The sequence below is a fragment of the Canis lupus genome, chromosome 17 (assembly GCF_003254725.2).
Source record: "Canis lupus dingo isolate Sandy chromosome 17, ASM325472v2, whole genome shotgun sequence".
Classification (NCBI taxonomy): domain Eukaryota; kingdom Metazoa; phylum Chordata; class Mammalia; order Carnivora; family Canidae; genus Canis; species Canis lupus.
The window spans coordinates 20,476,963-20,503,157 of record NC_064259.1 but is presented as its reverse complement, the minus strand read 5'-3'; the positions used below and the strand labels follow the sequence as shown (position 1 = coordinate 20,503,157).

Below are 26,195 nucleotides of genomic sequence, written 5' to 3'. Positions count from 1 at the left end.
GCATAGAAAACACTGCCCCTCCACCCCCGATATCCAATGATATCTATGGATATCTCTGGTTAAAATCAAAAGGAAAAGATTACCATGATCAAAAACTTTTACCTAATATCCAGTGGCAAAAGAAGGAGAGTATCTGAGAGGAATAGAAGGTCAACTTTTGGAGTGGATATATTATGAAATAATCTCTATCTTTCATTTATTCTACTTTCCACAAACTAATGATTTTCAATTTTGAGACAGGCATGAATTCTATACCAAATGTTCACCTAAATGTGGATCCTCTATATAATAGTCTAGATTCATTTAAATTGTTAGTTTACAAGGTTTATGTGATTTTGGTATTTATTTCCTTCTGACTAAAAATAGCAGCTTAGTGCTAAACAAAAAAACCAAAACAGAGAAACTTCATTTTCCTTACTGGTTTGGTTGAAACCAGGGCTGTAGGGCTGTTCTGCTTTGCTGGAGGGTTTGGGAGAGGGGAAAAGGTGGTATAGCTTGTTATAATCAAACACTGGCTTCAATAATAAAGTGATGTTAAAATAGGCTTCAACATGGAGCTTCTTACCAATAATCATTGCAGTGAATAGGTCTCTATATAAGAAATTAAACAGGAAAGGTTCATACCAGGCCTCAACTCCCACAATTGCAGTCACTATGTAGACAAAAGATATAGTCTGGAAGGAAAATGCAGACAAAAGCATACAGGGGCATTAACAGCTGGAAAAATCAGGAAGACAATAATGCTGTATGCAGCATAAATCTAGTAAATAGTTTTAGTAAAAGCAAGAAGTACACTTAAATTTGAGACTGTGGCAAGTCTTCTTGCCTTTAACAATATGTTTTTCAGCCAACAGTGCCATAAAACAACTAACTTCTAAACAGTGCAAGCAACTGGGCATAATTTAGAACACTTTAAGGCACTTCAGGAATTGGTTAAGGCATAAGATGACCCAACTTTCTTCAAACACACTCCAACGTCTGATGCTTTACTGGGGCCTTAGGTGCAAATGGGCAAAATGGCAACACAAAAAGCTGGTATTCAAAGACAGGGAGAGTTAATAGCAAGCCTAATAAGTAAGAGAAAACAAGTATCTCTACTCATTGAAACATGGGCAGAAAAGACAAAAAAGCAACAATTATATGTGCATATTTTTATTTATAAAAATCAACAGTTCAAAGGAATATTTATTAACACTAAGAGACTCCTCTTTTTTTGTAATAATGACATTGTGATTATGGTTTTTTAAACAGTACTCTTACTATTTAGAGATATATATAGTAAAATATTTATCATCTACTATCAGGAATTTCCTTTAAAATAATTGGGAGGAAGGGTAGACATGAAACTGGACTGGCCATGTAGCTGCTGAAGCTAAGTAATAGGTACCTAAGGGTTCACCATGCTATTCTACTTTTCTGTTTGAAATTGTTTATAAATAAGCAAGAAACAATACAAAATAAAAAGGAAATTTTTTAAAAGTACAAATCAGTTCTTGCCAAAAAAGCGTAAGGGCTATAAAGAAGGAATGACAAAAACTTGTCCCCAAATTCATAGCAATGTTGAAAATTTAAGGCACAACACATACTTACCACCTGGCTAATGTCATATCCCCACGGCAGGAAAAGAATCCCTGTGTTATACTTTTCCCAGTGGGACAGGATGAAAGAAAACAAAACGACCCACAGCAGGAGATAAAGAACAAAAACACTGACACCAGATGGTCCTCGTCCAAAGATGGAATATACAGTCACAACAAAATAAACACATGACCAACTATCCAGGCCGTGGTCAAAAAGCTCCCCTAAAGGGGTGCTGGAATTGGTTCTCCTGGCTTGCTTTCCGTCCACACCATCTGCAACCAAAACACATTGCCATGGGAAAAGGTCAACATCTGTACCAGTACGCAGAAAGTCTTCTTTAATAAAGTAGAGAAAAAAAAAGTGGAGAAACAAATAAAACAGATCAGCAACTTAGCAATGTTAATTAACAAAGGAATAGCTACCAGCCAGTACTTTTTGTAAAAATCCAATCCTTCACTCCTACAATTTGAAGATTTCAGAAATAAAATCTGTAATTTCTAAGAGTTTAATCTAAAAATTAAAATACATTACATCACACTAAACAGTGTCAGTTTCAGATCTGAGGACAAAGCATTGTTGCTAGACTCTGAATTCCCCCAAATCTTCATAACAACTGAGTTGTTCAGTTAGCCACATGTTCTCCAGCCTCCAGAGAATATTCAATTAGTTACTCATTACAATTTATCTAACCACTCCTTGTTCTAGGATCCAAAAACACCCTGTGCTTCAATTCTAACACCGATTTCATGTTGTTAGAAATTACAGTCACTTTGTTACAGATGTACCACTTCCATAATTGTAAGTACTTTCAGAAAAGGCTTTGAATGAAGTAGACATTCAGTAAATGTGAGAATTAAATGTATCAAAAACATGTAATGCACTATGCTTGATGCTGTGAAGATTAAAAGAATAACCTCAGAACAGATGAAGTTTGTGCCCTCAGCATTTATAACTGAGAAAGGAGACAAAACATGGTAATTAAAGATAGAGCACATCCCAAGCATAGAAGAGTACAGAAAAGGGACAAGTACTCTTCAGGCTAAGACTATCGAGAATGGCCTTCCAGACAAGACGAAACCTGAGTGGGGACATAAAGAATGAGTTGGATTTCAGTAGATAAGAGTATGCTGTTTCAAGAAGAGGGAGTGCTATCAGCACAAACACCAAGATGGAAAAGCACATGAGGGTTCAGAGAATGCCAAGTAGTTCAAGTTGACCAGAAAAAAAAACAGTATGTTAAAGGGCAGTAGAGAAGCTAGAAGGGAGGCTGGAGCAAGTTTAAGTTTCAGGGAGTACCAGGAGCTACTAATAGGATGTGAATAGGGGAGTGATTAGAATGAAAGTAGTGATGTGCTCTGAGAAGATTCCCCTGGCAGCAGAAGGAATGACAGGTTGGAGAGAGGACACTAATCAGCAGGCCTATGTGGACATGGGCTACAGTGGGAATGAAAGGCTCGAGGCAGGTGAGATATTAAGAAAATTAAAATGGCAATGTAGTGAAAGATGAGAAGTGAGGCTGAAGGACCAGAAGATCCTTTCCAGAATCTCCCATCTGGGTAACTAAGAGAGAGATAGGAAATAAAGAAGTCCAAAGGAGTATGAGAGATGGAAAAGATGCTAAGTATAATTTTGGGTGCTAAAACTGAAGTTTTGGCAGAATTCCACATGGTAATATCAAGCAACTCAACCTAAGGTACTTACTAGCAACTCAGAAGACAGACGAGGGCTAGATAGAAACTCAGGAGTCATCTCCATAGTCGGAAGTATCAGGATTGCCAAGGGAATGAGTGGAAAGAGAAAGTTAAGGGTAAAGCACAGTGGAACACCTTCATTTAGAGGCAGAAACAGAGGAGCCGGGGGGGGGGGGGGGGGGGGGAGTGGGGGGGGGTGCAGGGAGAAAGACAGAGAGAATAAAAACCAGCTAAAAAGAAGAACCTGAAGCATAACTCTGCATGTTTGTGCAGGAACCAACTACTCTGCTAAAGAAGGTATCATTCCTGTGGTCTCTTAGTAACTGCTGGTCTAGTAGAGGAGACATTATTAAGAAGAAGGAGAAAAAAAAAAAAGCTGAATCATAAAAATTTCTCCCCAAAAGAAATAGTTAACTATTAGGCTAATTGTAAAGATTCAGATTTAAGGAATTAAATTCCTTAAATCCTATGATTTATGAATTCTATCCTATGAATTCCTATGATTATTGTATTTACTTGCTCACCATAGTATGTACTACCTATAGCGCCTACCTCAGTTTGTGGCAAAGAAGGCCTTTAGAAACATTGCTGAAGGAATATATGAAAGGATGAATCCCAGATTTCCTGTCCAAACACTACAGATCTCTGTTATATAGTGTTGGGAACTCTTTTGCCATTAAGTAGCTAAAATATTTCCACAAAGTCTCTTCTCATTATTTGCTGGGTTAAATTCCTGTTTGTGGTGCAACTCCTGGGCAGTTATTACAAACACTGAATTCATGGGCTACATACTAATTAGGTGGTTGTTTTTTTTGTTTTGTTTTTTAAGATTTTATTTATTTGTTTGAGAGAGAGGGAGAGGCAGAGGGAGAAGCAGACTAGATGCTGAGCAAAGAGCCTGATGCAGGGCTTGATCCCAGGACCCTGAGATCATGACCTGATTGGAAAGCAGGTGCTTAACCAACTGAGCCACCCAGGTGCCCCACTAATTAGGTTTTGTACATTTTCCCACTGAACCCATTCCAGCTCCAATCCAAAGTCTGATGTCTGGATATGTTTCAGAATTTTTTTTTTAGAAAGGTAATTCAGGGCATATACCATATATTGGGGTGGGGGGGCAACTCAGGAAGATCTAGAACAGCACCCTGTGATCAAACACATTAATATTTCTGCAGCAAAATGTGAGAATAGTCACACTAGAATAAAGTTTAGAATTTGCCTCACGTTAGTTCAAGGCAGTTTTGCAACAAATAGTTCATGTTTGGTCAGGATTTTTGCCAAAATTGTGGACATGAAACAGGTAGGTGGTACAGTACATCAAAAGGTCCTTATGACATGCTGTTAAAAGTCAGAGCCTCCAGGCCACTCTCACCTTTTCCCCTATTTCTTCTTGCCCTTGCCAACCAACCCTACAGCATAATTTTCTAAACCTGCTCATCTTTAAGAACAAATGTACAGTAAGGGAGGAAACAACAACAAAAAAAGAACAAATGTGCAAAAGTTTCTGCCTGAAAATGTAATTTCTCACTAAGCTTTTCCCTAATTCTTCTAGACTTCATTCTCTTCCTTCCTCAAATTCTCACACCTTTGGTCACCTGCAATGACAGCAGTTAATCATGTACCAAATTATAATGATTTTATGAATACAAGTTATTTTTACCTAAAGAGATCCTAGCAACTTTAACTCAGGGTCTGGTATTTTGTATTCATTTAAAAACTATATACTGAGAGCCTACTATATGTTAGGCACTATTCTAAACACTGGGTACATAGCCCTTAAAGCTGCAAGTAAGTCATATGGCTTTAAGTACTATGGAGAAAAATAAAGCAGGGAAGGGGAATAAGAGAATACAGGATAAGCCATGCAGATAACCTCAACAAAAAGCATTCTTGGCAAAACAGACAGTATGGCCTAGCACAGCAGACTTCCCGAACCACCCCCTCCACCAAATAAGAATTGATCATTTCTTATTTTTGTTTTCTCACTGTGCTCTATTATAGCAGCTCTCTCAGTATTCCACAATTTGATACGTCAGTGTTGCTTCCCAAACGTAAGGCAAAAACGATGTCTTATTCTAGTTGTTGGTAAATATTCTTTGTAAAGAGCCAGAGAATAAATAGTTGAGGCATTGTGGGTAATCAGTAGTCTCTGTTGCAACCCTCAACTTTGTCTTTGTTGCAGAAAGCCGGCACAGACAACATGTAAAGGAATAGATATATCTGTGTTCCAATAAAACTTTACTTATAAAACCATGCAACAGGCCAGAGTTGGCCTGTAAGAGGTAGTCTGCCAACTTCTACCTTATTCTTTGCATTCCTAGCAACAAACGACATTTTCCATACAGAAACTCAAAAATATATGTATTAAGTTGAACGGGAAATTAACAACCCTGAGTTAAAATGAATTAAGCTAAGTGAAAATGTTAACTTGGTAAGATGGCCATCCCTACTGACAGATTCACCAGTCACTGAATAATGAGCATTTGCCAATTTCTTACCTAGAGTGTAGGCTATGAAGTTGAGGATGCCCACTACAATCCAAACCCAATCAGGGACATGCTTGTAACCTGGTGCTGCAAAGGAAAGCAATGCAGGTTTTAATACAAAGTACAATTGTTCTTACCATAGCTATATACCGCCAATGAGAAATATTTCTATTTATTAAATAAAAGTTAAAGTACTTTATAATGTACTTTTAATGCAGAATTAGGTAGATATTAAAAATATATCTGTAAACTGACAAAACTTTGGTTTTGCCAAAACCAAAAGTAGTTGCCCAACCCCTCATAAAGAATAGACATTTGAACTTTAATCATAACTCAAAACTGTTCATCTTTACTTGAAAATTGCTTAGGCACTGGGAAAGAAAATTAGTATTTTTGAGACTTAAAAGATGCTTGTGTTTAATCTGATCCTCATTTACAATTATCCTACAAACATATATTGAGCTTTCAATCTATATTCTCTCATTATGTTACTAACTAGCTAATGTGGATATAGACAGATCACCTCCACTGTATGGATGAATTTGGCATCAGAATCATTCTGAAATGCCAGGACCTCACTATTTCCCCCTAAGATAGAACAACTGAGAATCAGGAGGTCTGGGTTCTAGTCCTGTATTCAACCAGCAGTGTGATCAAGAAAGTATCATTTAACTTCTCCTGTTTTCCATTTACCAGATATACCAGGACTGGATGGTTTATCTAGTCCTCCAGGATCTAGGATTTGGGGAAATATACATTAATATTTACATATTTTTACCTCTCTTAATAACTAAGTAAATAATGTTAGAGTAGTGGGAAAAAATAATTATTTCTAGTTATAAAACTTTTGACGATGTTCTAAGATTAAAATACAAATTTTTAAAAAACTGCTTAGTATCAAAATGATGCTTAATAAAATTTAGTCTTATTATTCATGTTGTACTTTATGATCTTCATAAAGTTGCCATTTTATTACATGTATAGAAGCCATGGATTAAAATTTCATTTGATAATTAGGTATATCTATAGTTTCAATATTCAGAATTTCTATAATGTTAAGTCATAAGTTTTTGAAACTCTGAACTTTCCACAAAAACAATGTTGTCAGGACAGTTTCTCCAAAGTCTGTCCACAAAAGTCTGCTAAGCCCACAGATTAACTATGACACATTTAAAACTCCTTACTACATCATTTTTAAGTATTCTTTATTTTTTAAGATTTTATTTATTCATGAGAGATACAGAGAGAGAGAGGCAGAGACATAGGCAGAGGGAAGAAGCAGGCTCTCCACAAGGAGCACCATGCAGGACTTGATCTCGGAACTCTGGGATCACACCCTGAGCCAAAGGCAGACGCTCAACCGCTGAGTCACCCAGGCGTCCCATTTTTAAGTATTCTTATTAGAAAATACATATCAAACTTAGAACGCAAAAAAATTTTCATTCTATCTTCCCTCCATCTTTCCATTCCTCTCAACTCCATCAACTGGCTGAGCAATGAAAATAAACTCTATCTCCCACTTATCCGTCCCTCACCCCCAAATACAGCCAGATTCTGTCCCATGGCCTGCATCAGAAACAGCAAAGGAGAAAGTGAAGACAGGAATAGGGTGAAAGACACTGGAGTCTGGGGTGGCAGCAGGCTGACAACTGCCTCTAAAAGCGTTTCTTTCCTCTCTTTTCCAATGAGGGTCTCGACTTCAGTCAATAAACGTTTGAGGTCTAAGAACCATTTTCAATGGAAACTCGGTGTCATTAAAGGCAAATATGGATGCTGAGCAGAAGGAGAGATCACATTCCCTTCAAAAAGGGGGGGGACTTTTCTTGCATAATTAGAGTAAGGGAAAGGATATTTCTGGAACTGATAAGTACGTTGGACCCTGTTCATACTCAATTTCAGGCAGTGTCATAGTCTTAATTATTCATCTTCTTATAAATCCAATTATTTTTCCTTATTTATCAAAACCTCATTGCTTTTTAGATAGCATATCTAAATTAAGGAGTCAAGTGGGTTTCTAAAATTTGATAGAAACATCCATAACAGATTGTGAAAATACAACTTAGCTTTTACATCCAATTCCTAACATTTTACATATCCTTATAGTATCCAAAAGTTCCACAAAATACAACCATATGAATAAAACCAGAAGATAACCACATCTCATTTTTCTCTACTTAGACATGTTAAATTTTATATTAAAGTAATAACCTTACCTGAAGCATAAAAGTCAGGATCAAAGTATGCCATAAGTAGAAAATTGAATACAACCAGCAGAAAGCCAGAGAAGGTTATCAGATTTGGAGCCAGCCAGGTAGGAAATACCTATTTTTTTTTTCAAAATAATTACAAAATTATTAAAGGAATCTTTCTGGCCATAATACAAGACGCAAATTTAAGTGATAATAAAAGCTATATACTTAAAATATCACACATATATTAAAATGTAAGCCACAATGTCCAGTTGAAAAAAAATAAGCATCTTTCTTCTATTTTTTATATTTCAAATAATTCTGTAATCAACAAATTTTTATAATCATAACATTACATTTACTTTAGAAAATTTTAAAATTTATTTTATAAAAATGATAAATTCTAGAGTATAAACTTAAACTCCAAAGGTGAAATAAATCAAAAGGTATATGACCAAGGGAAAGGAAGATGGGAGAGTTAGTTTCTCTAGATTCCTATCAAACAAACAGCTGCATTCATAACACTCCTTAAAAATTTAAAACTTACTAAAACAGAAGTACAAGTCTATTAATTATCTTACCTTTACTATAGTGTTCCAAAATGGATGCATGATATACAGAGAGAGTGGATTGGTATCCACAGCACTGTACTGTTAAGAAATGAAAGAAAATATTCAGTTATCCTTGCACATTAGCAAGTAGAACAGTATTTTTGGAGTGAAAATAATATTACAAAAATAACTTGGAGAATATGTCTATTTACATGATGTCCTCACCTAAATAACAAAACTGGGGGAACATTATAAGTGGGACAAAGACAGTCAAGTACAGCCAGATTTCTTTTTCTCACTCAATTTTTATAATGTTGCAATATTTCAGCAGAGAAATTTATATTGCTTACAAGTTCTCATTTACAAGGCCAAATCAGGGATCCCTGGGTGGCTCAGCAGTTTAGGGCCTGCCTTTGGGCCAGGGTGTGATCCTGGAGTCCCAGGATCGAGTCCTGCATTGGGCTCCCTGCTTGGAGCCTGCTTCTCACTCTTCCTGGGTCTCTGCCTCTCTCTCTGTGTCTCTCATGAATAATAAATAAAATCTTAAAAAAAAAAAAAAAGCCAAATCAAAATGTACACACTGTGTACATTCAAATGTTGATTTTTCTCAACCTCCTCATACCACCACTAATGCACTTAGTAGCTGTGTGACCTTGGGCAAGTTTCAATCCCTTAGTTTGTTCATCTGTAAATGAGGGTCATAGCTTCTATCACAAAGGACTGCCACAAAAATTATGTAAAATAATCATATGTGAGAAATACTTGCCCACAGTAAGTGCTATGTAAGTATTAGATATTATTAAATGTGGGGAGGGTTTTAAATATTTTATTTATTTATTTATTTATTCATAAGACACAGAGAGAGAAAGGCAGAGACATAGGCAGAGGGAGAAGCAGGCTTCCTCTAGAGAACCTGATGTAGGACTCGATCCCAGGACCCTGGGATCACGCCTTGAGCTCAAGGCAGATGCTCAACCACTGAGCCATCCAGGTGCCCTTAAATGTGTTTTAACCACCAAAGGATGACAGTTCCCTTTACAGCAGGAAAATTGATTACATAAATAAGCAAAGGAAGACGATAGGTTAGGGTTCTGTGGTAATCCAGTTTATTACCTAACTATTGAGTTATTTAGTGAAACTTCAAAGGATATTTTAACAAATATTTGTATATAAATACATAAAACTTTAAGTCATACCAATGACTTATTATTCATCAAACACACACATACTGGAGTACCTGGCATGTTGAAAGCACTTCACTCAGTGTGGGGAAGAAAATACTCAATTGGTAAGGGTAATTCCCACCTCAAAGAGTGGGAATATTACCTAATTCATCCAGCTAACATTTAAACAATGTCACAACAGTCAAATATCTGAAAAAAGTTTTTTTTATATTAATATTTAGTTGGTACATAAACTAAATAGTAAGCAATTGAATATGTTGGCACCCAGATCCACCTGATGTAGCCAGTGGGTCAGATAAGTGGGGAAACCACACATTTCAAGCGCATCATCTACAAAGTACAAAAGCTGTAAGAAGTCCAAATCAAAAGGAAACTTTAAAGATATCACATGAATACCTAATACGATGTACAAAGTACAATGTTCTTAATTTAAATGTTTGCTTGATGAGTCTCATCCAGCAGCTTTCCATAATTTAAATTAGATCCAAAAGAAGGTCCTTATCTGATGATATTTTGATTTAAAGGGTCCTCTTTTTAAATTCTAAAGTTTTACCTCTAATTTTCTACTTCAGGAGACCAGAAGTATGTAAAGAATGCAGTGCTAAATGTAAGAAGGTCAGTTTGCTTAAATGGACATTTCACATTTAAGCTCTAGTACAGCAAGAAATGTAATATGAGATCACAAAAGGTAGCAAACAATAAACCTAAAAAACACTCTGTGTTCTAGCCTTACACACCTGAGTATTTTTCAAGATCACATATCACTTAGTATAAACGAAGAAACTTAAAACTGTCTTGTGAATCAACAGGAAGAAAAAAGTGATTCAAACCTTCCACATGCATGAAAAAATACATAAGACATAAACTTTTAAAGATGTTAAACTGGCTTCAGGTATCTGTGAAAGCTAATTAAATATATTTTTATTTTCTATTGGAATGGTACAGATCTGAACACTTTAACCAGGTAATCCACTGTTAAGGCCCACTGTGACTTGCTTGATCTTCAGTCTGCAAGGCCAGATGAGACTACTGCCCTGGAGAAATGCTTGAAAACCACAACCCGGGTTTGAGAGAATCACTCCAAGGCAAAATCTCAGAACGCAAGAGTTCAGAAGATGTCTAGTTCTTGTATACCTGACTCTCATCTTTGCAAATAGGTAAAATAGTTATTTGGCCTCTTTTTAAATGCCTCCAGTGGCAAAACAAAAAAACAAACCCTCATTATTTCCAGAAGCAAACCAACCCATATTAAACAAACTTTTCTAAACACCAACAAAATCCTCCCTATGCCCCACATTTTCTAACCTGTTTTCATTTTGCTCTACAAAGTTAAGCAGACAAGGGTCCAATTTTTCTTCTAAACGACAGTGCTTCAGTTACTTGAAAACCATTCTCCCTGTGACAACCTACATCTTCTCTTCAACTGCTTAAACATTCCATGTTCCTCTTGCTGCTCTTTTTGCCACGCTTTCAATCTTCTTCCTCATCTAGGTCTTGTGCTTTGGACCAGAGGTTGGAAAGTTTTTTCTAGAAAGCACCTGATAGTAAGTATTTTAGGCTCTGTAGGCCATATGGTCTCTGTAACAAACACTCAACACCACCACTGAAGCAAGAAAGCAGTCACTGAAAACAGGTAAACAAATGGGCACAGCTGTGTTCTAGGAAAATTTTATTCACAAAAACAGATGTCTGAAGGCTTTAGTTTGACAACCTGTGCTCCAGACAATCCAACGTGTTGCTAAACCAACACAAACATATGATTCAGGGCATAAAAACCATTTCATGTGGCACATGAGTAGAAAGAACGGTGACCATAAGCCCCTCTCCCTCAACATTCCTCTGATGCTCAACATATTAATTTCCTATGGCAACAAAATCACTCTGCAGACTTAAATACAATACACAGTTGGACTCCTAAGCCATCTTTCACTATGCTAGTATGAGGATGACTGTTGGAAGCTAAGTACAAGACTCTACATTTACCATTATAACATTTCATCTTAATAGATTCAACTCATCTTTCTATCCCCTCCAGATCTCTTCAGATTCAGACTCATCTATCCAAGGTAGTAGCTATGCCTCTCCAAAATCTCAGCTTGTAAATTTATCATGCTAATAATGCTGATAAAGTCAACATTCACCTAAGTCTCTGTAAAAATGCTGATCATAATAGAACTTCTAAGCATTTCCCTCAAGATTGCTCTTAGTACATTTAATAATTTTTATTTGGGTATAAACTTGTCCTGTCATCTACAGCAATTAGCCTACCTTTCTCGCAAGAGAAAAATTTCATAAAATCTTAGTAAAATCAGACTTTAGATTACATTTTGCCAAAAATCAGAAAGTTCCAGAAGTTTTTTTTTTTTTACTTCAATACAAGTCAAAATAAAGCAGAGTTCATTCTTCATTCATTCATTCAGTAAGCCAACAAATATTTATGATTGAGTACCTATGATTATGCCAGGCAAATTTGTGCTGAGCCCAGAGAAGACAATGATGAACAAGACCCTGTATTCACCAAGTATACAGCTCATTGTAAATAGATGGTAAGCACGAAAACAAGGAATAATCACAAGTTGTGTTAAATACTGTGAAGGAAATAAGCAGCATATTTTGCAAGAGGACACAGGGTAGGAAGGGTTCCTAGTCAGAGCAGTCAGAGAAAGCTTCTCAAAGGAGAGAACACTCAGCTGAGTCTAAGAAGATGAGAAGAAAGATAGGGAACATCTGAGACACTATATTGAGTCAAAGAAACAAGACACTAAAGAGAACATGCTGTTGTAGATTCCACTTACATGAAGCTAAAAAACAGACAAATTAATTTATGACAAAAAAGTCATAATAGTTTGATGAGAGACACTGAATAGGGGCCTTCTGAAGTGCCAGAAATAATTCTGTATCTTGATCTGGGTGGTAGTTATTTGGGTATATACATATGTAAAAATTCATTACAAGACACTTAAGATCTGTGCATTAATATGTAATTTATATCTAAAGAGAAATCAAAAATCAAAAATACATATGTGGCAGGGGCGCTTGGGTGGCTCAGATGGTTGAGAGTCTGCCTTCGGCTCAGGTCATGATCCCAGGATCCTGGGATCAAGCCTCACATCAGGCTCCTTGTTCAGTGGGGAGCCTGCTCTTCCCTCTCCCACTCCCCCTGCTTGTACTCTCTCTCTGTCAAATAAATAAATTAAATCTTTAAAATATATATATACATATATGTGTATGGCAGTATGCATGTGTATGGTGTGCATAGGTGTTGCAGGGAGGGAAGTACATGCCAAGATAACTTCCAAGCAAAGGCCACAAAGCTAGAAATACTTGACATACTGAAGGAAGGCTAATGCAGCTATAGCTTAGTGAACACAGAAAAATGACAGGAAATGAAATGGAGGCATGGACCTATACCACCCAGCAAGACCACAGTGAGCCAGATTTTATTCTAAGCCCAATGCACACACTGATTTATATTTTAAAGGATTTTTAAAGGATTGTACTAACTACAAAAAAAAAAAAGAACTGGATGGAGACCAAAGTCCAGAGACCAGTTACAAGACTCAAAGTACATCAGGCAGAGAAGATTATGGGTTAGACTATAGGTTAGGATTAGCCGTACAGTTAACTTTTAAATGACTTCCAAAGATGCTCTGAAGCATATGTTTTGGAGGACATTAAAAATGTGACATTCCCCTTAATTTAAGAAGGAAACTGACTGATGAAATGAAATTCTGAAACTGCCTCCTTGGACATAGAAGTATTTCCTTTACAAAAGTACTATATTTCAAATCCCTTCTCAGTACTGATAAGAAAAATGATACAAACTGATGCCCCTGGCACTAAATACAGAGCTTTGGACAAATTATTAATTACTCTGAGGCCACTGTCCCAAGTAATGCTCCACTATCTACACTCAGCAGCAGATTTCCCCTACTTGGTCTTTCTTCTACACAATATAAAATAGGACTCTTACTGTTAAATGATTTTTAATATAAGGCCTGTCTTTACCCATCTGAAATATAAGCTTTATACTTTTCTTTTAAGATTTATTTATTCGAAAGAGAAAAAATACAAGTAGGAGGAGGTGCAGAGAGAGAGGGAATCCTCAGACTCCCTGGGGAGCAAGGAGCCTGAAAAGCGGGCAGGGGAGGGGGGAGGCGGGGACCGATAACCTGATCCCACAACTCTGAGATCATAACCTGAACCAAAATCAAGAGTTAGTTGCTCAACCAACTGAGCCACCCAGACACTCCTAAACTTTATACTCATAAAACACATTTAGTTAAGTATAGTAACCCATTAAATGTGACTCAATACAAGCTCTTAGTAGTTCATAAACTGCACTTATTGTTAATCAATTCAGATGCAAACTCAAAATGATATTTCTAATTTTAAAAAACTATTTCCAAAATTCTTGAGTTCGAAATTATCCATGTTTTTAGGACTAAAAAGCAAGATATCCATAAAGAACCAATTTTAGTTTACAACTGGGTTTGCTATATGAAATTGTAGTTTTTATATGTTGCTCACAATAACTTTTCAGACATCCCTAAAATGAAACACACACATTACCAACCTCTCTTAAAACAGAAGAAAGAATCATCTCTCTCGTTGACAATACTGAGGTCAGACCCTTGTTGACAGGACTCATGGCTCAATTATGTTTAGGTGTTTAAAGTCCTTTACAGGGGTAAAATCCATTTTGGCCAACATGTACTCCACCTAGAACAGAGTTCTTTAGCAATGGCATCCCAATCCTCCCGGCTAGTCACTTAAGCACAAAACATAAAACAAGGAATCTCAATTACTTAAAAAACTGTTATTCACTCAACAAATATCAAGGCAATCAAAAGAGTGGCCTTTCACATACAAATGTGGGACTCACTGAACACTGGGATATAAAGAAACTTAAAGAGAATGGAGAAAACTTCCCAACTTGATCTTTTGTGTTTCTGGTACACAGCAGCCTGAGCTCAACAAACATATTTCAATGTTTGCACATATGAATGAATAAATGCATGATCTACTTTGCATGTTTGTTTAAGTAGCAGTAGAGGGTTAAGGTATCAGAGTTGAGAAGAAATGTTACTCCCCTCACCAAATCTATTTTCCCCTACGAACTAGTCCACAGCAACTTCAACTTCACAAGACGAAATTCTTCTTACTCTTCCCCTATTAATAATATGTTTAGGGACATCTGGGTGGCTCAGCAGTTGAGCGTCTGCCTTCAGCTCAGGACGGGATCCCGGGATCTGGGATTGAGTACCACATCGGGCTCCTTGCAGGGAGCCTGCTTCTCCCTCTGCCTGTGTCTCTGCCTCTCTCTCTGTGTCTCTCATGAATAAATAAATAAAATCTTTAAAAATATATGTTTACATTTGTATGTTTTACAGTTTCCACCAATTACAGCTGTTCTCTTGATATTGTAAAATAGATTATTCCTACCTATATCACAAATGATGAGACTATAAAATTCAAGGATTACAACAAATAATAAACAGGAAGGTCTGAACTGTAAATCCTTTCTGATTCATTCTGGAACACGTCTATGAAATTGATCACTTTGTCTGAAACCAGACTACTGTTTCTTGGTTCAAATACAATAATGATCCACTTAGACCCAATTTACTGAAATCTAAAACATACTTTTTGTCTTCCAACTTATGGCAGACACTTCCAGTTTATGGCAGACACACAATTTATTTACTTTATTACACAATAAAGTAATCCCCAGTGAGTGGAGCCCCAGTATAAGCAATCTCCTCCCTCTGATGGTTCATTCCCCTCCCTTGAGGGCAGACCCTGTGATTAGCTATAGAAAGATGACAGATGTCACTGCCTTGATTAGGATACATTATATGACAAAAGTGATGGGATATCACTTTCATGATATATATATATATATATATATATATATATATTTTTTTTTTTTTTTTATGATAGTCACAGAGAGAGAGAGAGAGGCAGAGACATAGGCAGAGGGAGAAGCAGGCTCCATGCACCGGGAGCCCGATGTGAGATTCGATCCCGGGTCTCCAGGATCACGCCCTGGGCCAAAGGCAGGCGCCAAACCGCTGCGCCACCCAGGGATCCCCATGATATATTTCTTTACGTAAGTCTTCATCTTAGCAATCTGGAGGAGTCTCCTGCTGATCTTTAAGAAGAAGCAAACAGCAATAATGTGAACTGCCTCTGGTGATGGCCATGTGGCAGGGAAAAGTCGGAAAGCCCTAGTAGCTAAAACCCTCAGCCCTACAACTGGAAAGAACTGAATGCTGCCAACCACACAAGCCTGGACGAGGACCCTAACCTGCAGATGAGAGCACAGCCCAGCTGACATCTTAACTGCAGCCTGGTGAGACCCTAAACAGAGAGAGGAGCTGGCTAACCAATGCCCAGACTCCTAACTCATAGAAACTGTGAGATAATAAATATGTGTTGTTTTATGCCACCAAGTCTGTGATAATTTGTTACCCAGCGATAGGAAACCAGTGCACAACTCTGAAAGCACTACATCATCTTTTCTACTAAGAGATATCTTAAGGCTCCTACCCACAAAAATAAGACTACTTGATGCATGAGAGCCAACACATTATGGTAATATAGTTTCTTACTCCTTTACATCCATTTCTTGGTTTCATTAATACCTCTCTTCAGATTGCAATGTAATTGAATAATTCTTCAGTGAAGTGGTTCTCAAACTGTAGTCACCAAACTGAATCCAAATTCTTGGGACTCTGCCCCAGACATACAGAATCAGACACTCTTTAGTAGGAGTATAACCCAGCAATCTCTTTCAACAGACCCTCCTGGTAAGTCTGAAACACACTCAGGTTTGAGGACCACTGCTCTGATGAAAGCAAACATGAACAGCACTCCCACAACTCCTCAGCTGAAGGATAAACCACACCATTAGTTTAGTGGCCAACATCTATCCCTCCTTATGGTAACTTCAAATACTGCATTGCAAGCAAGAGACAAGGTATAATAAAATCCAGCAAATACTCACTAAATTTACTAAATACAAGACATTATGCTAGAAACAATCTATGATATAAAAACACCAAACCTAAAGTGGGAAAAAAAAAAGGAGGGGTTCAATTAACCCTGGGACAAAAATTTAAAATTTCTTAAAATACTTTTTATCAATACAAGACTTTAAGAACTATACTCACAGAGAACATAACTCCGTAGACAATGAGATCTCCTTTCAGTCAATATTATCACTTACATCTACTAACAAGTCAGAAGGAAGATGGTGACAGAATATTAGAGAAGTTAGGGCAGTAAGAACAAGCAAGTCATGATGTCAAACAGGTTTGCTTGCTAAACTTAATCTACAATAAATTCTAACGAGATGAGAGGACAAAAGGAGAGGTCATTAAGTGAAGAAAAATTTGAAATCTTTGCAGGGAAATCTGGATATCAGACATATGATAAATACATAGAAGGTACTGCAGATTCTTAAATAGGAAAGTGGTATTTGAGACAATTTACTTACTCTGCCTGTTGTACTATTATATATGATTAAACAGAAGAAGAAATCTGAAGTCAAAGTCTCTCTGTGGGATCCAAGCTAGATACAGACCTCTGTTACTCTTTCTATCTCTCTGTTGTCACCCTTAACTTGCTCTCCTAAAATACGCTTTCTCTTGGTATAACTTCCTGGAGTGTAGGTACACATGTGTTATACGTTGGCCAATACTCACAAACAGGGAGGCACAAATGTCAAGTATTATTTCTTACTTAGCACTAATATACCACTATGTGCCAGGCATTTTACAAATATTAATTCATTCAATTTTGATAATGATCCTATGAGGCAGATACTATCCCATTTCACAGATGAGGAAATCTGTTTAGAGATGACACTAAGTTACTCAAAGTCAAAACTCTAATACGTGGTTTCTTTTGAACTTAATATTAAGTTTCAAGGCTAATAATTTAATCAAAAAAAGACTTTCATCTCAATTAAAGCTACCCAGTATATAAAATGTTCTTAATACACAACAAAATGTAAGACTAGTAAATATAGTCATTTACTTGCCTTCGCCAATGATTTTAAAATGAGGGAAAAGAGAACAAAAATAGTTCATTTTCACTGTATGTTTTCCCCACCTGCAAACGTTAGACACAAACCCAATTAAGCATCCACTGAAAGCCTTATTTTATTGTTTCTATTTCTGGTACAAAACATCCAGTAAGTACAAGGCAGAGTTTATCTTTTCATTCTTAGATTTGAGAGGAAGCCTGGCACGAAGAAAATGGGATCCTAACCCAGACTGCCTAGGTTCAATCTCAGCTTTGGGACCCTGAGGAAGTTAAATTCTCTGTGCCTCGGTAAATTAACAGTACCTCTACTTCACAAGGCATTTGTGAATATTAAATGAGATAATATATGTAAAAGCACTTAAAGCAATGCCTGGCACATAGTAAATGCTATATGAACATTTGCTATCATTATTATTATTATTATTATTCAGTATTTACAATGATATTGCTCTTGCCATTTCAACTTTCCTTCACTGGGCTCACTAGGCTCAGCCTGGTACCTCACATACCTGTCACGTCCTTATGTCTAATTTACCATGGTCTTCCTGGTCTCTGTGCCTGGGTTCCCCCATCAGTCTCTGTAACATCTTCTCCAACTCTCCCTTATGCACTGGGCAAATTCTTATTCTGTAAAATTCTTCACATTTAAGTATTATAGGAGTTAGAAAAACGGGTCATCCTCAGTGAACTGATGTTTCAGAAGACAGTAAAAGAACCAAGTCAAGATGTTTCTTCCAAATAGCAACTTCTGAAATCTACCACTTAATCTCATTCTCTCTCACACTGCAGAAGTTCCCCAGCCATCCTTCTTTCACTCCTTCTGAAAAACTCTTGTCTCTGCCAACTGCAAAAATAATTCTTTCCATGAGACACTTATAAATCTACATCTATAGCCACTAAAGAGATTACTTTAAAAAAATCCTTAAAAATAATAATAAAAGGGGTGCCCAGCTGGCTTAGTTGGTAAAGCATGTGACTTTTGATCTTGGGATTGTAAGTTTGAGCCCCACATTGGGTGTAGAGATTACTTAAAAATAAAATCCTGGGGGCAGCCCCGGTGGCTCAGCAGTTTAGCGCGGCCTACAGCCCAGGGCATGATCCTGGAGACTCAGGATCGAGTCCCACATCAGGCTCCCGGCATGGAGCCTGCTTCTCCCTCTGCCTTTGTCTCTGCCTCTCTCTCTCTCTCTCTCTCTCTCTCTCCTCTGTGTATTCTCATGAATAAATAAATAAAATCTTTAAAAAAAAAATAAGGTCACTATAATGTTTTTCAAGTCTTATGAATGTATTGACAGGTGGGAAAGGGCAGCTCCCCAATCTATTCAAGGAGACCAAGCACAACTAAAGATATGTCTGAATTAACTGTAACATACCTAGGTAATGCTGTAATTAATATGGTATACTGTAGCTGGCCTGCAATCATAGGCAGCCCAGGTGGCTCAGCAGTTTAGTGCTGCCTTCAGCCCAGGGCATGATCCTGGAGACCAGGGATCAAGTCCCGCGTCGGGCTCCCTGCAGGGAGCCTGCTTCTCCCTCTGCCTGTGTCTCTGCACCTCTCTCTCTCTCTCACATGAATAAATAAAGAAAAAAGAAAAAAAAAGATTAAGAATTTCTCAAGTGTCTACTCTGGCTCAGAATAAAAGCGTTCTAATCTTTGAAATCATTAAATAAATATTCCTCTAATGGAGGATAATTCATCCACAGGTGATATTTCTTTGGAGCATGAAGTTTGCTTCAATTCTCAGTCCACAATCCACATCTTCACACGCTCTATCCAACAGAAGTGCCCTGTACAAAAGATTACTGTTATCCTGTCAGATTCAGCATCATTTATCATTTAAATTATAATTGTGCTTCTATCCTATAAGGGTCAATCTCTCATGAGTTTGTTTACTCATCAGATATGAGTTAATAATTCCTCCTCTCGGGCTATCAAGAGGGTTAAGTCTTAGACCAAAAAAATGTCAGTTACTATTGTTACCAAGGGTACCTTTCCAGGGTTAATGCTTCACAAAACCCCTACCTCAGTGACTACCGCCTCTATCCACCCAGTCATCTTACCAGAACCTGCGTCATCCCAGACTCCTCCCCAGCAACACCTCCAGGTTCTCAGTCACCATGTTCTGTCAATTTTTAATCTTAAATCAAGGATCACAAACAAATGTCCATAGGGGCTGGGAGGATAAACTAAACAAAGCAGACCTGCATGAAGCATATGGGGTGGAAGGAAAATGGCAAACTGGAGAGCAAATACCTTTTTTAAAGAGGGCAAGCACTATTTAGCTTTGGGGGAGTCTTGTCGAGAGAAAATTCAGGGCCAATGCTGTCCACTATTCTGGTTTTTCAAACAAATCCAGAAATTTGGATTTTTATGGGGAAGGTGCTAATTTTTTAAACAAAGTATGGTGTGGGCCAAATTAAACATATCTGCTGGCCAAATTCAGTGAGTAGGTTAACCAGTTTTGATTTCTATCTTTAGAATCCCCACTCCCTTTCTATCCCTGCTACTTAGATTCAGGCCACTCCCATTTCTTACCTAGGTTTATCCAGAAGGATTCTAAAAGGTCCCCAGATCACACCACCCATTTATTTTCTACAAGCTGCCAGGGCAAACTTCCTAAAATTAAATCTGATCCTGTTTAAAATCAAACAGTTCTCCCAAATCTACAGCATTACCATGTGCCTGAGTTATTTAACATGTAGACAAGAGTAATCTACCAATCTGAATCTCCCAAAGTAAGGCTAGGAATCTGCTATTTAAACACTTTCCCAGGTGATTCTGATGCTGATAGTCCTTGGGCCACAGAAACACTGATCCACAGGGTAAAATCTAAAAGTCCTTTCCATCAAAGCATTCCCTCTTGACAGGCCCCACCTCCCTCCTCAGCCTCATGTCCAGCCCCTCCACCATTACGCCTAAACATGTACCTTCTTATGGTTCCCAGAAAAAACTATTGGGCCTCCACTCCTTATGCATTCCACTGCTCTCTGGCTCTGTAAAGCCTTTTCTCCCTCTTTGGTAATGTGGGGCCTACTCAGCTTCATTTTTCTAGATTGAGCTCTGCCTTTCCCTCCATCTCCTCTCGGATGCCTTTCTCAGCTTTAACCCTCACTCCCTGGAGCTGCCTCCTTATTTCCCACAGCACCTGGCACTTACCTAACTGTATTTTGTAGACCCAGTGCTATGCCTGACACAGAGTGGACCCTCAATAAATGCTTACTGAATAAACAGAATCAAACTGTATGAACCAGTAAGGGTGAAGCCAGACTCTTTGGCATTATCATCAAGATGCACACAGTCTCTCTTTATAACCTGTTAACTGCAATACTAATAAATGTATCACAGTTCCTATAATCAGGTTGTTGTTGACGTGCAACAACAGAATAATAGCAGAAACCAATTCATCATAAAATTACATTATTGGGGCGCCTGGATGGCTTAGTCAGTTAAGTGTCTGCCTTCAGCTCAGGTCATGATCTTGGGGTCCTGGGATTGACCCCACATTGGGCTCTCTGCTCAGCAGGAAGCCTGCTTCTCCCTCTCCCCTCTTTCCCCACTGCTTGTGCTCTCTCTCTCTCTCTCTCAAATAAATAAAATATTTTTAAATAAATAAATAAAATTATATTCTTGAAACCAAGCAACATTATTTCAAAAAATACTTACCTCCTCTCTGAAGCAAAATGATACAATTTAAAACTAGCTGTTACACTATCAACTAAACTATGCCTCCCCTAGGTCAGATTAGGTAAATCACAATACAAGTTTCGCCCTTAGACAAGTGGGAAAATCCTTCAACAGTAAAGACTTGTCCAAAGAAAGGGCAGGTAAGAGAGGAGGGATGATAAGCCTCTCAAAGGTAAAATACCTCAATATAATTGTCTAAAGGTACATTAATAAGCAACAGAAAAAAATGGCAGTTAAACGCCAGACATTGTCACATTCAAAATACAAAAGAGTCCTTCCAACTGATATCCAGGAGATGCACAGCTCCTTTTTACCATACTTCCAAAATGGTTTATATTCTTTTACACTCTCATTCCTTCAATAAATATTTGTTAAGCACCCGTTCTATTCATGTGCTAGCCTGGTCATGTTGAACAAAACAGCTATAGGCCCTACCCTCATAATCTAAGAGAGAAGGCAGACTCTCAACTGATTATTCATCTGCTTAATAAAATTGTGGTAACAAATGGGAAACACAAGTGTTAAGGCAGCACATAACATACAATCCATCTCATGCTTTCTTCTGCACTGAAAAGCAATCATCTTAGTTTCTTACTACAGAAATCTAATTACCACCCACATGTGTACCCCTCTCAGCAGTTATTCTGAATAACTGCCAGGTTTCCAACTGTAGCTCTCAGATGTACCTCTAGGGAGACAAAGAAATTAAACTAATTCAAAGTAATTTTTCCACCAGCAGCTTTTATTGTATCAAATTTTCTCACATCTCTTTACTCTAATATACAGGGTCACATCAGGGAATAAAAATCTCTTGACTGTTTTGAGTCTTTACCCATTTATGGGATGATCTTTCTTCAAAAGCTGTTTTAATTCAATAAGCATTTATAAAGCACTTCCTGTTGAAGACCACACAATGGGAATGTGTGATCTTTAGGAAGAAAGGGTCTCTAGGTACAATTCACATTCCAGTAAAACTGACCACAGAGGTTTTTCTTTTGGATACCTTTGGATTCATATTTTTTAATATGAACACAATACTAAGAACCCTCTACTTGAAGAAGTTTAGGTTATAATTTGTGGCCCTCCTTTTTAAAAATCAACAAACTACATTTTAGTGAACATTGGACGCTTGCTAAACTGACCTTTGTTTTCCAGGATGATAGAAAATCTGTTGTCAGACACAGGAAGTGAGTCAGATAACGGAAGAGGGTAAAAGATAGGAATAGAAAAGCACACTAAAATTTCTTGTAATTTAGGACACCTATCTGGTTGGAAATATAAATTTAGGGAACACTGCTTTATAAGAAAAATTAGATTCCATATTACAGACACTGCTGCAAGTGAAACAGCTATTCTATTGGTACTTGGACCCAGAAAGCCAAATCCTGGGAAGGAAAAAAAATTTATATGTCAATATTTACAGTGCAGAAGAGATAATAAGAAAGGGGTAGAGCTGAAGGCAAAATAGGACATATCTGGGTTAATAACCTTCTTTAATGAAGTTGTAAAGCTCTAGCCAGGGCTACTAAGAAGGCTCTGGGACTTCTTTCCACTTAAATTTTAAGACGTGTCAGCACCTCAGGTCAAAATTGTATGACACCATATTGCTTGAAAGCATATGAATGTCCTATATGACTTGCTAAAGTCCTTTACAGTTTTTCCAATTCCAGTTAGGCAAAATCCATTATGATTTTTTTCAGCTATGCATTCATTCTACATATGTTTATTGGGTTACTAGTATGCACAGTGGTACTGTGGTCAGGCCATGGTGGTCAAGTCTAACCACTTGGGTTGACATTCTTTTTTTTTTTTTTTTTTTTTTTTGGTATTACATTCTAACAGGAAGACACACTAACAAATTCCATAAAGGAACAGAGGGTACTCTGACAGCATGCTTAAGGGGAGAGGAGAGCTTAGAGAATGCTTCTGAGGAAATAAAATTTAAGTGAATACATGAATATTAATGTAAACGGGAAGGGAAGCTACATTCCTGGCAGACTAAACAACATGACTTAAAAATGTGAAAAAGGAGGGCAGCCCGGGTGACTCAGTGGTTTAGCACCGCCTTCAGTCCAGGGCCTGCCTGATCCTGGATACCTGGGATCGAGTCCCCCATCAGGCTCTCTTCATGGAGCCTGCTTCTCCCTTTGCCTGTGTCTCTGCCTCTGCCTCTCTTTCTCTCTCTCTCTCCCTCTCTCTCTCTGTGTTCCTCATAAATAATAATAAATAAATAAATAAATAAATAAATAAATAAATAAATAAGAAAAGGGAGTGGTGGGGGAGGAGATGGCTACTAATTCTGGCAGAGGTAGACAGTGAGGAGCATGACATGAAGCTGAAGACAGGCAAGGACCATATCATTCAGAGCAGTGTAGATCCTGTTTTGGATTTTTGGACTTCATTCCAAGAGCAATGGAAAGACAGTGGTGGGTTTTAAGCAAAGGAGTAATATGACTAGATGCACTTTTTTTTTTAAAGATTTATTTATTTATTTATGATAGACACAGAGAGAGAGAGAGAGAGAGAGAGGCAGAGACACAGGCAGAGGGAGAAGCAGGCTCCACACCGGGAGCCCGATGCGGGACTCGATTCCAGGACTCAGGATCGTGCCCTGGGCCAAAAGCAGGCTCCAAACTGCTGAGCCACCCAGAGATCCCTTTTAAAGATCATTATGAAACAGACAGAAAAGACTGTAAGGGCAAAAGTAAATGTGGGCAAGCAACAAAATAAAGTAGTAATAGATTATAATCCAAAATATAAAATAAATATTGGTGAATCCACAGTGGTATAATTAAATGGTTGGATAAATATACAATGGGAAGAAAAGACAAATCTCCCATGCACAATTCCCAACAAATTATGTCAATAATCTCCCCTCAAGGAGGTGGAACTTAAGTTGGAACTACCACTACCAAGTGAGGGCTCATAGCAACTTGTTTCCAAAGGGAGTAATTTTACAGGGAGAAACCTAACAAACTCTACTTCAGCCAGGTGATCAAAGTCAACATCAACAGTGATAAGTCATACTGATAGCATGTACTCTCCATATGATGTAATGAGAATGGCACTTCATCTCCTGCTCTTCCTCCCCAAATCCCATAACCCTTGCCTCATTATGCGAAAAACAGACAAATCCCAACTGACGGTCATTCTACAAAATACATAACCAGAACTCCTCAAAACTATCAAGGCAATCAAAAAAGAAGGGAAGTTGATAAATCGTCACAGCCAAGAGGAGCTTAAGGAGACAACTAAGTAAAATGTGATATCCTGGATGAGATCCCAGAACAGAAAAAGGGTATTAGGTGAAAACTTAGGAAATGTAAGTCAAGTATGGACCTCAGTTAATAATGTGTAAATATTGGTTCATTAATCGTGACAAAGGTATCATACTAATTAATGTAAGATGTTAATAATAGGGAGAACCGAACCGGGTATGAGACATAAGGGAGCTCTACTACCTTCATGATTTTTCTGCAAATGTATTCTAAAAGTGTTCTAAAGGAAAAAGATTACCTAAAGTGTATGTGGGAAGAGTGATAATAGAATCACTCTTCTTCTAGCTAGGCTAACAATGATAGAAGGTACAGAACCGAGTGATTCACTGCCTGGTGGGTGAGGTAGAGGAATCAAGAGCGAAAGTGACAGTTAGCGAAGATGAAAGGTTACAGCCCAGATTTCGGGCTTGGAAAACTGGATGGACAGTGGAGTCATTCACTGCTAAGGGAGGAGGGGAGGAAAACCAGATGTGGAGGAAAGTTAACAGCCAGCATTTACTGGAGGCCCATTCGGTGTCAGGCCCCTCACAAATCCCTATAATCATTTTGCACGACAGAGACTATTACTTGGCCCCACGCCATGCAAAGAAATTAGAGTTTGGTATCACGTTTCTACGTACTCCATAGCCCGCTCTCCTCCTACTACACAGTCCCTTCTGTGCAGTTACTTCAACTGGCAGCCCCAGCGCCACAAGCCACTGCTGAGGAAGCCTCCTTCCTGGGAGTAGAAGTGGAGTGCATCAGCAGAATGGCCTCAGTAGTTACTCCCCCTCCCCGGGCCTCCTCTGCCAAAAACCGTCTCTATCTGAGTCGTATGCAAGAGGCAGGTGGAGGCTTCGTTAAAATGAAGGCAATTAAGACACCACGAGGGGGACCGCATCAGCCAACATAATAATAGCAATAATAATAAAGTAAAGAAGCACAGGGAATTCTCCGGCTCCACTCTCGTCGAGCGGTCTCCTACGGAAAAGGCGATCCCCCGGGAGAGTACCGAGTGTAGGCGGCGGGCCTAGGATGCTCCCCCGCACCCTGACCCCAAAGCCCGAGGTCTCGGCAGGACCCCCGGACAAACGCCCGCCAGCCCGCTCGGAGCCACGCGGCACAAGGTGACACGGACCGCGCCTGCCCCTCAGCCGCCCTGGGAGAGGCCGGGAAGAGGAGGGAGAGGGGCGTCCGCGGGGCCCCGCGCTACCTTGTACTTATCAAAGCCGGCCAGCTGCTCCGGGCTCACGTATTCGTAACCAGCCATGACGACCCGAACACCGAGCGCCCACTCGGCAGCGACTCTCCGCGACGAGGTGCGGAAACACGAGCACCACACTAGCTGGGCAAGGATGGGAGGACTCGGCTGGCAAAGGAGCTAGTAGAGCCGCGCTCCTCCCACCGCGCACGCGTAGCCACCTCAGGCCACTTCCGCCGCCTCCCCAGTGCGCAAGCGCAGCCTCCACCTCTCCCCGCCCACCGAGGGAGGGTCGCCAGCCTGCTCACGCGGTCCATC

At 38.6% G+C, this 26,195-nt stretch overlaps 1 protein-coding gene across 3 annotated transcripts in view; it reads right to left on the bottom strand.

Moving 5' to 3' along the window:
* Window positions 1–26,128, bottom strand: part of SELENOI (selenoprotein I) — a 43,025-nt gene extending 16,897 nt beyond the window's left edge. The window contains exons 1-6 of one of the 3 annotated variants that reach the window (XM_049095437.1): window positions 25,890–26,128; window positions 8,529–8,597; window positions 7,972–8,080; window positions 5,771–5,845; window positions 1,591–1,853; window positions 625–674 (exon numbers count right to left, since the gene is read on the bottom strand). In XM_049095437.1, the coding sequence (XP_048951394.1) occupies window positions 625–674; window positions 1,591–1,853; window positions 5,771–5,845; window positions 7,972–8,080; window positions 8,529–8,597; window positions 25,890–25,946 (623 nt within the window). In that variant the 5' untranslated portion in view covers window positions 25,947–26,128. Of the gene's footprint in view, window positions 1–565; window positions 675–1,590; window positions 1,854–5,770; window positions 5,846–7,971; window positions 8,081–8,528; window positions 8,598–14,258; window positions 14,366–25,889 lie in introns of those variants that run through there. The other 2 variants (XM_025454453.3, XM_025454454.2) reach the window with 2 other exon arrangements.
* Between the last annotated feature and the right edge of the window lie 67 nt (window positions 26,129–26,195).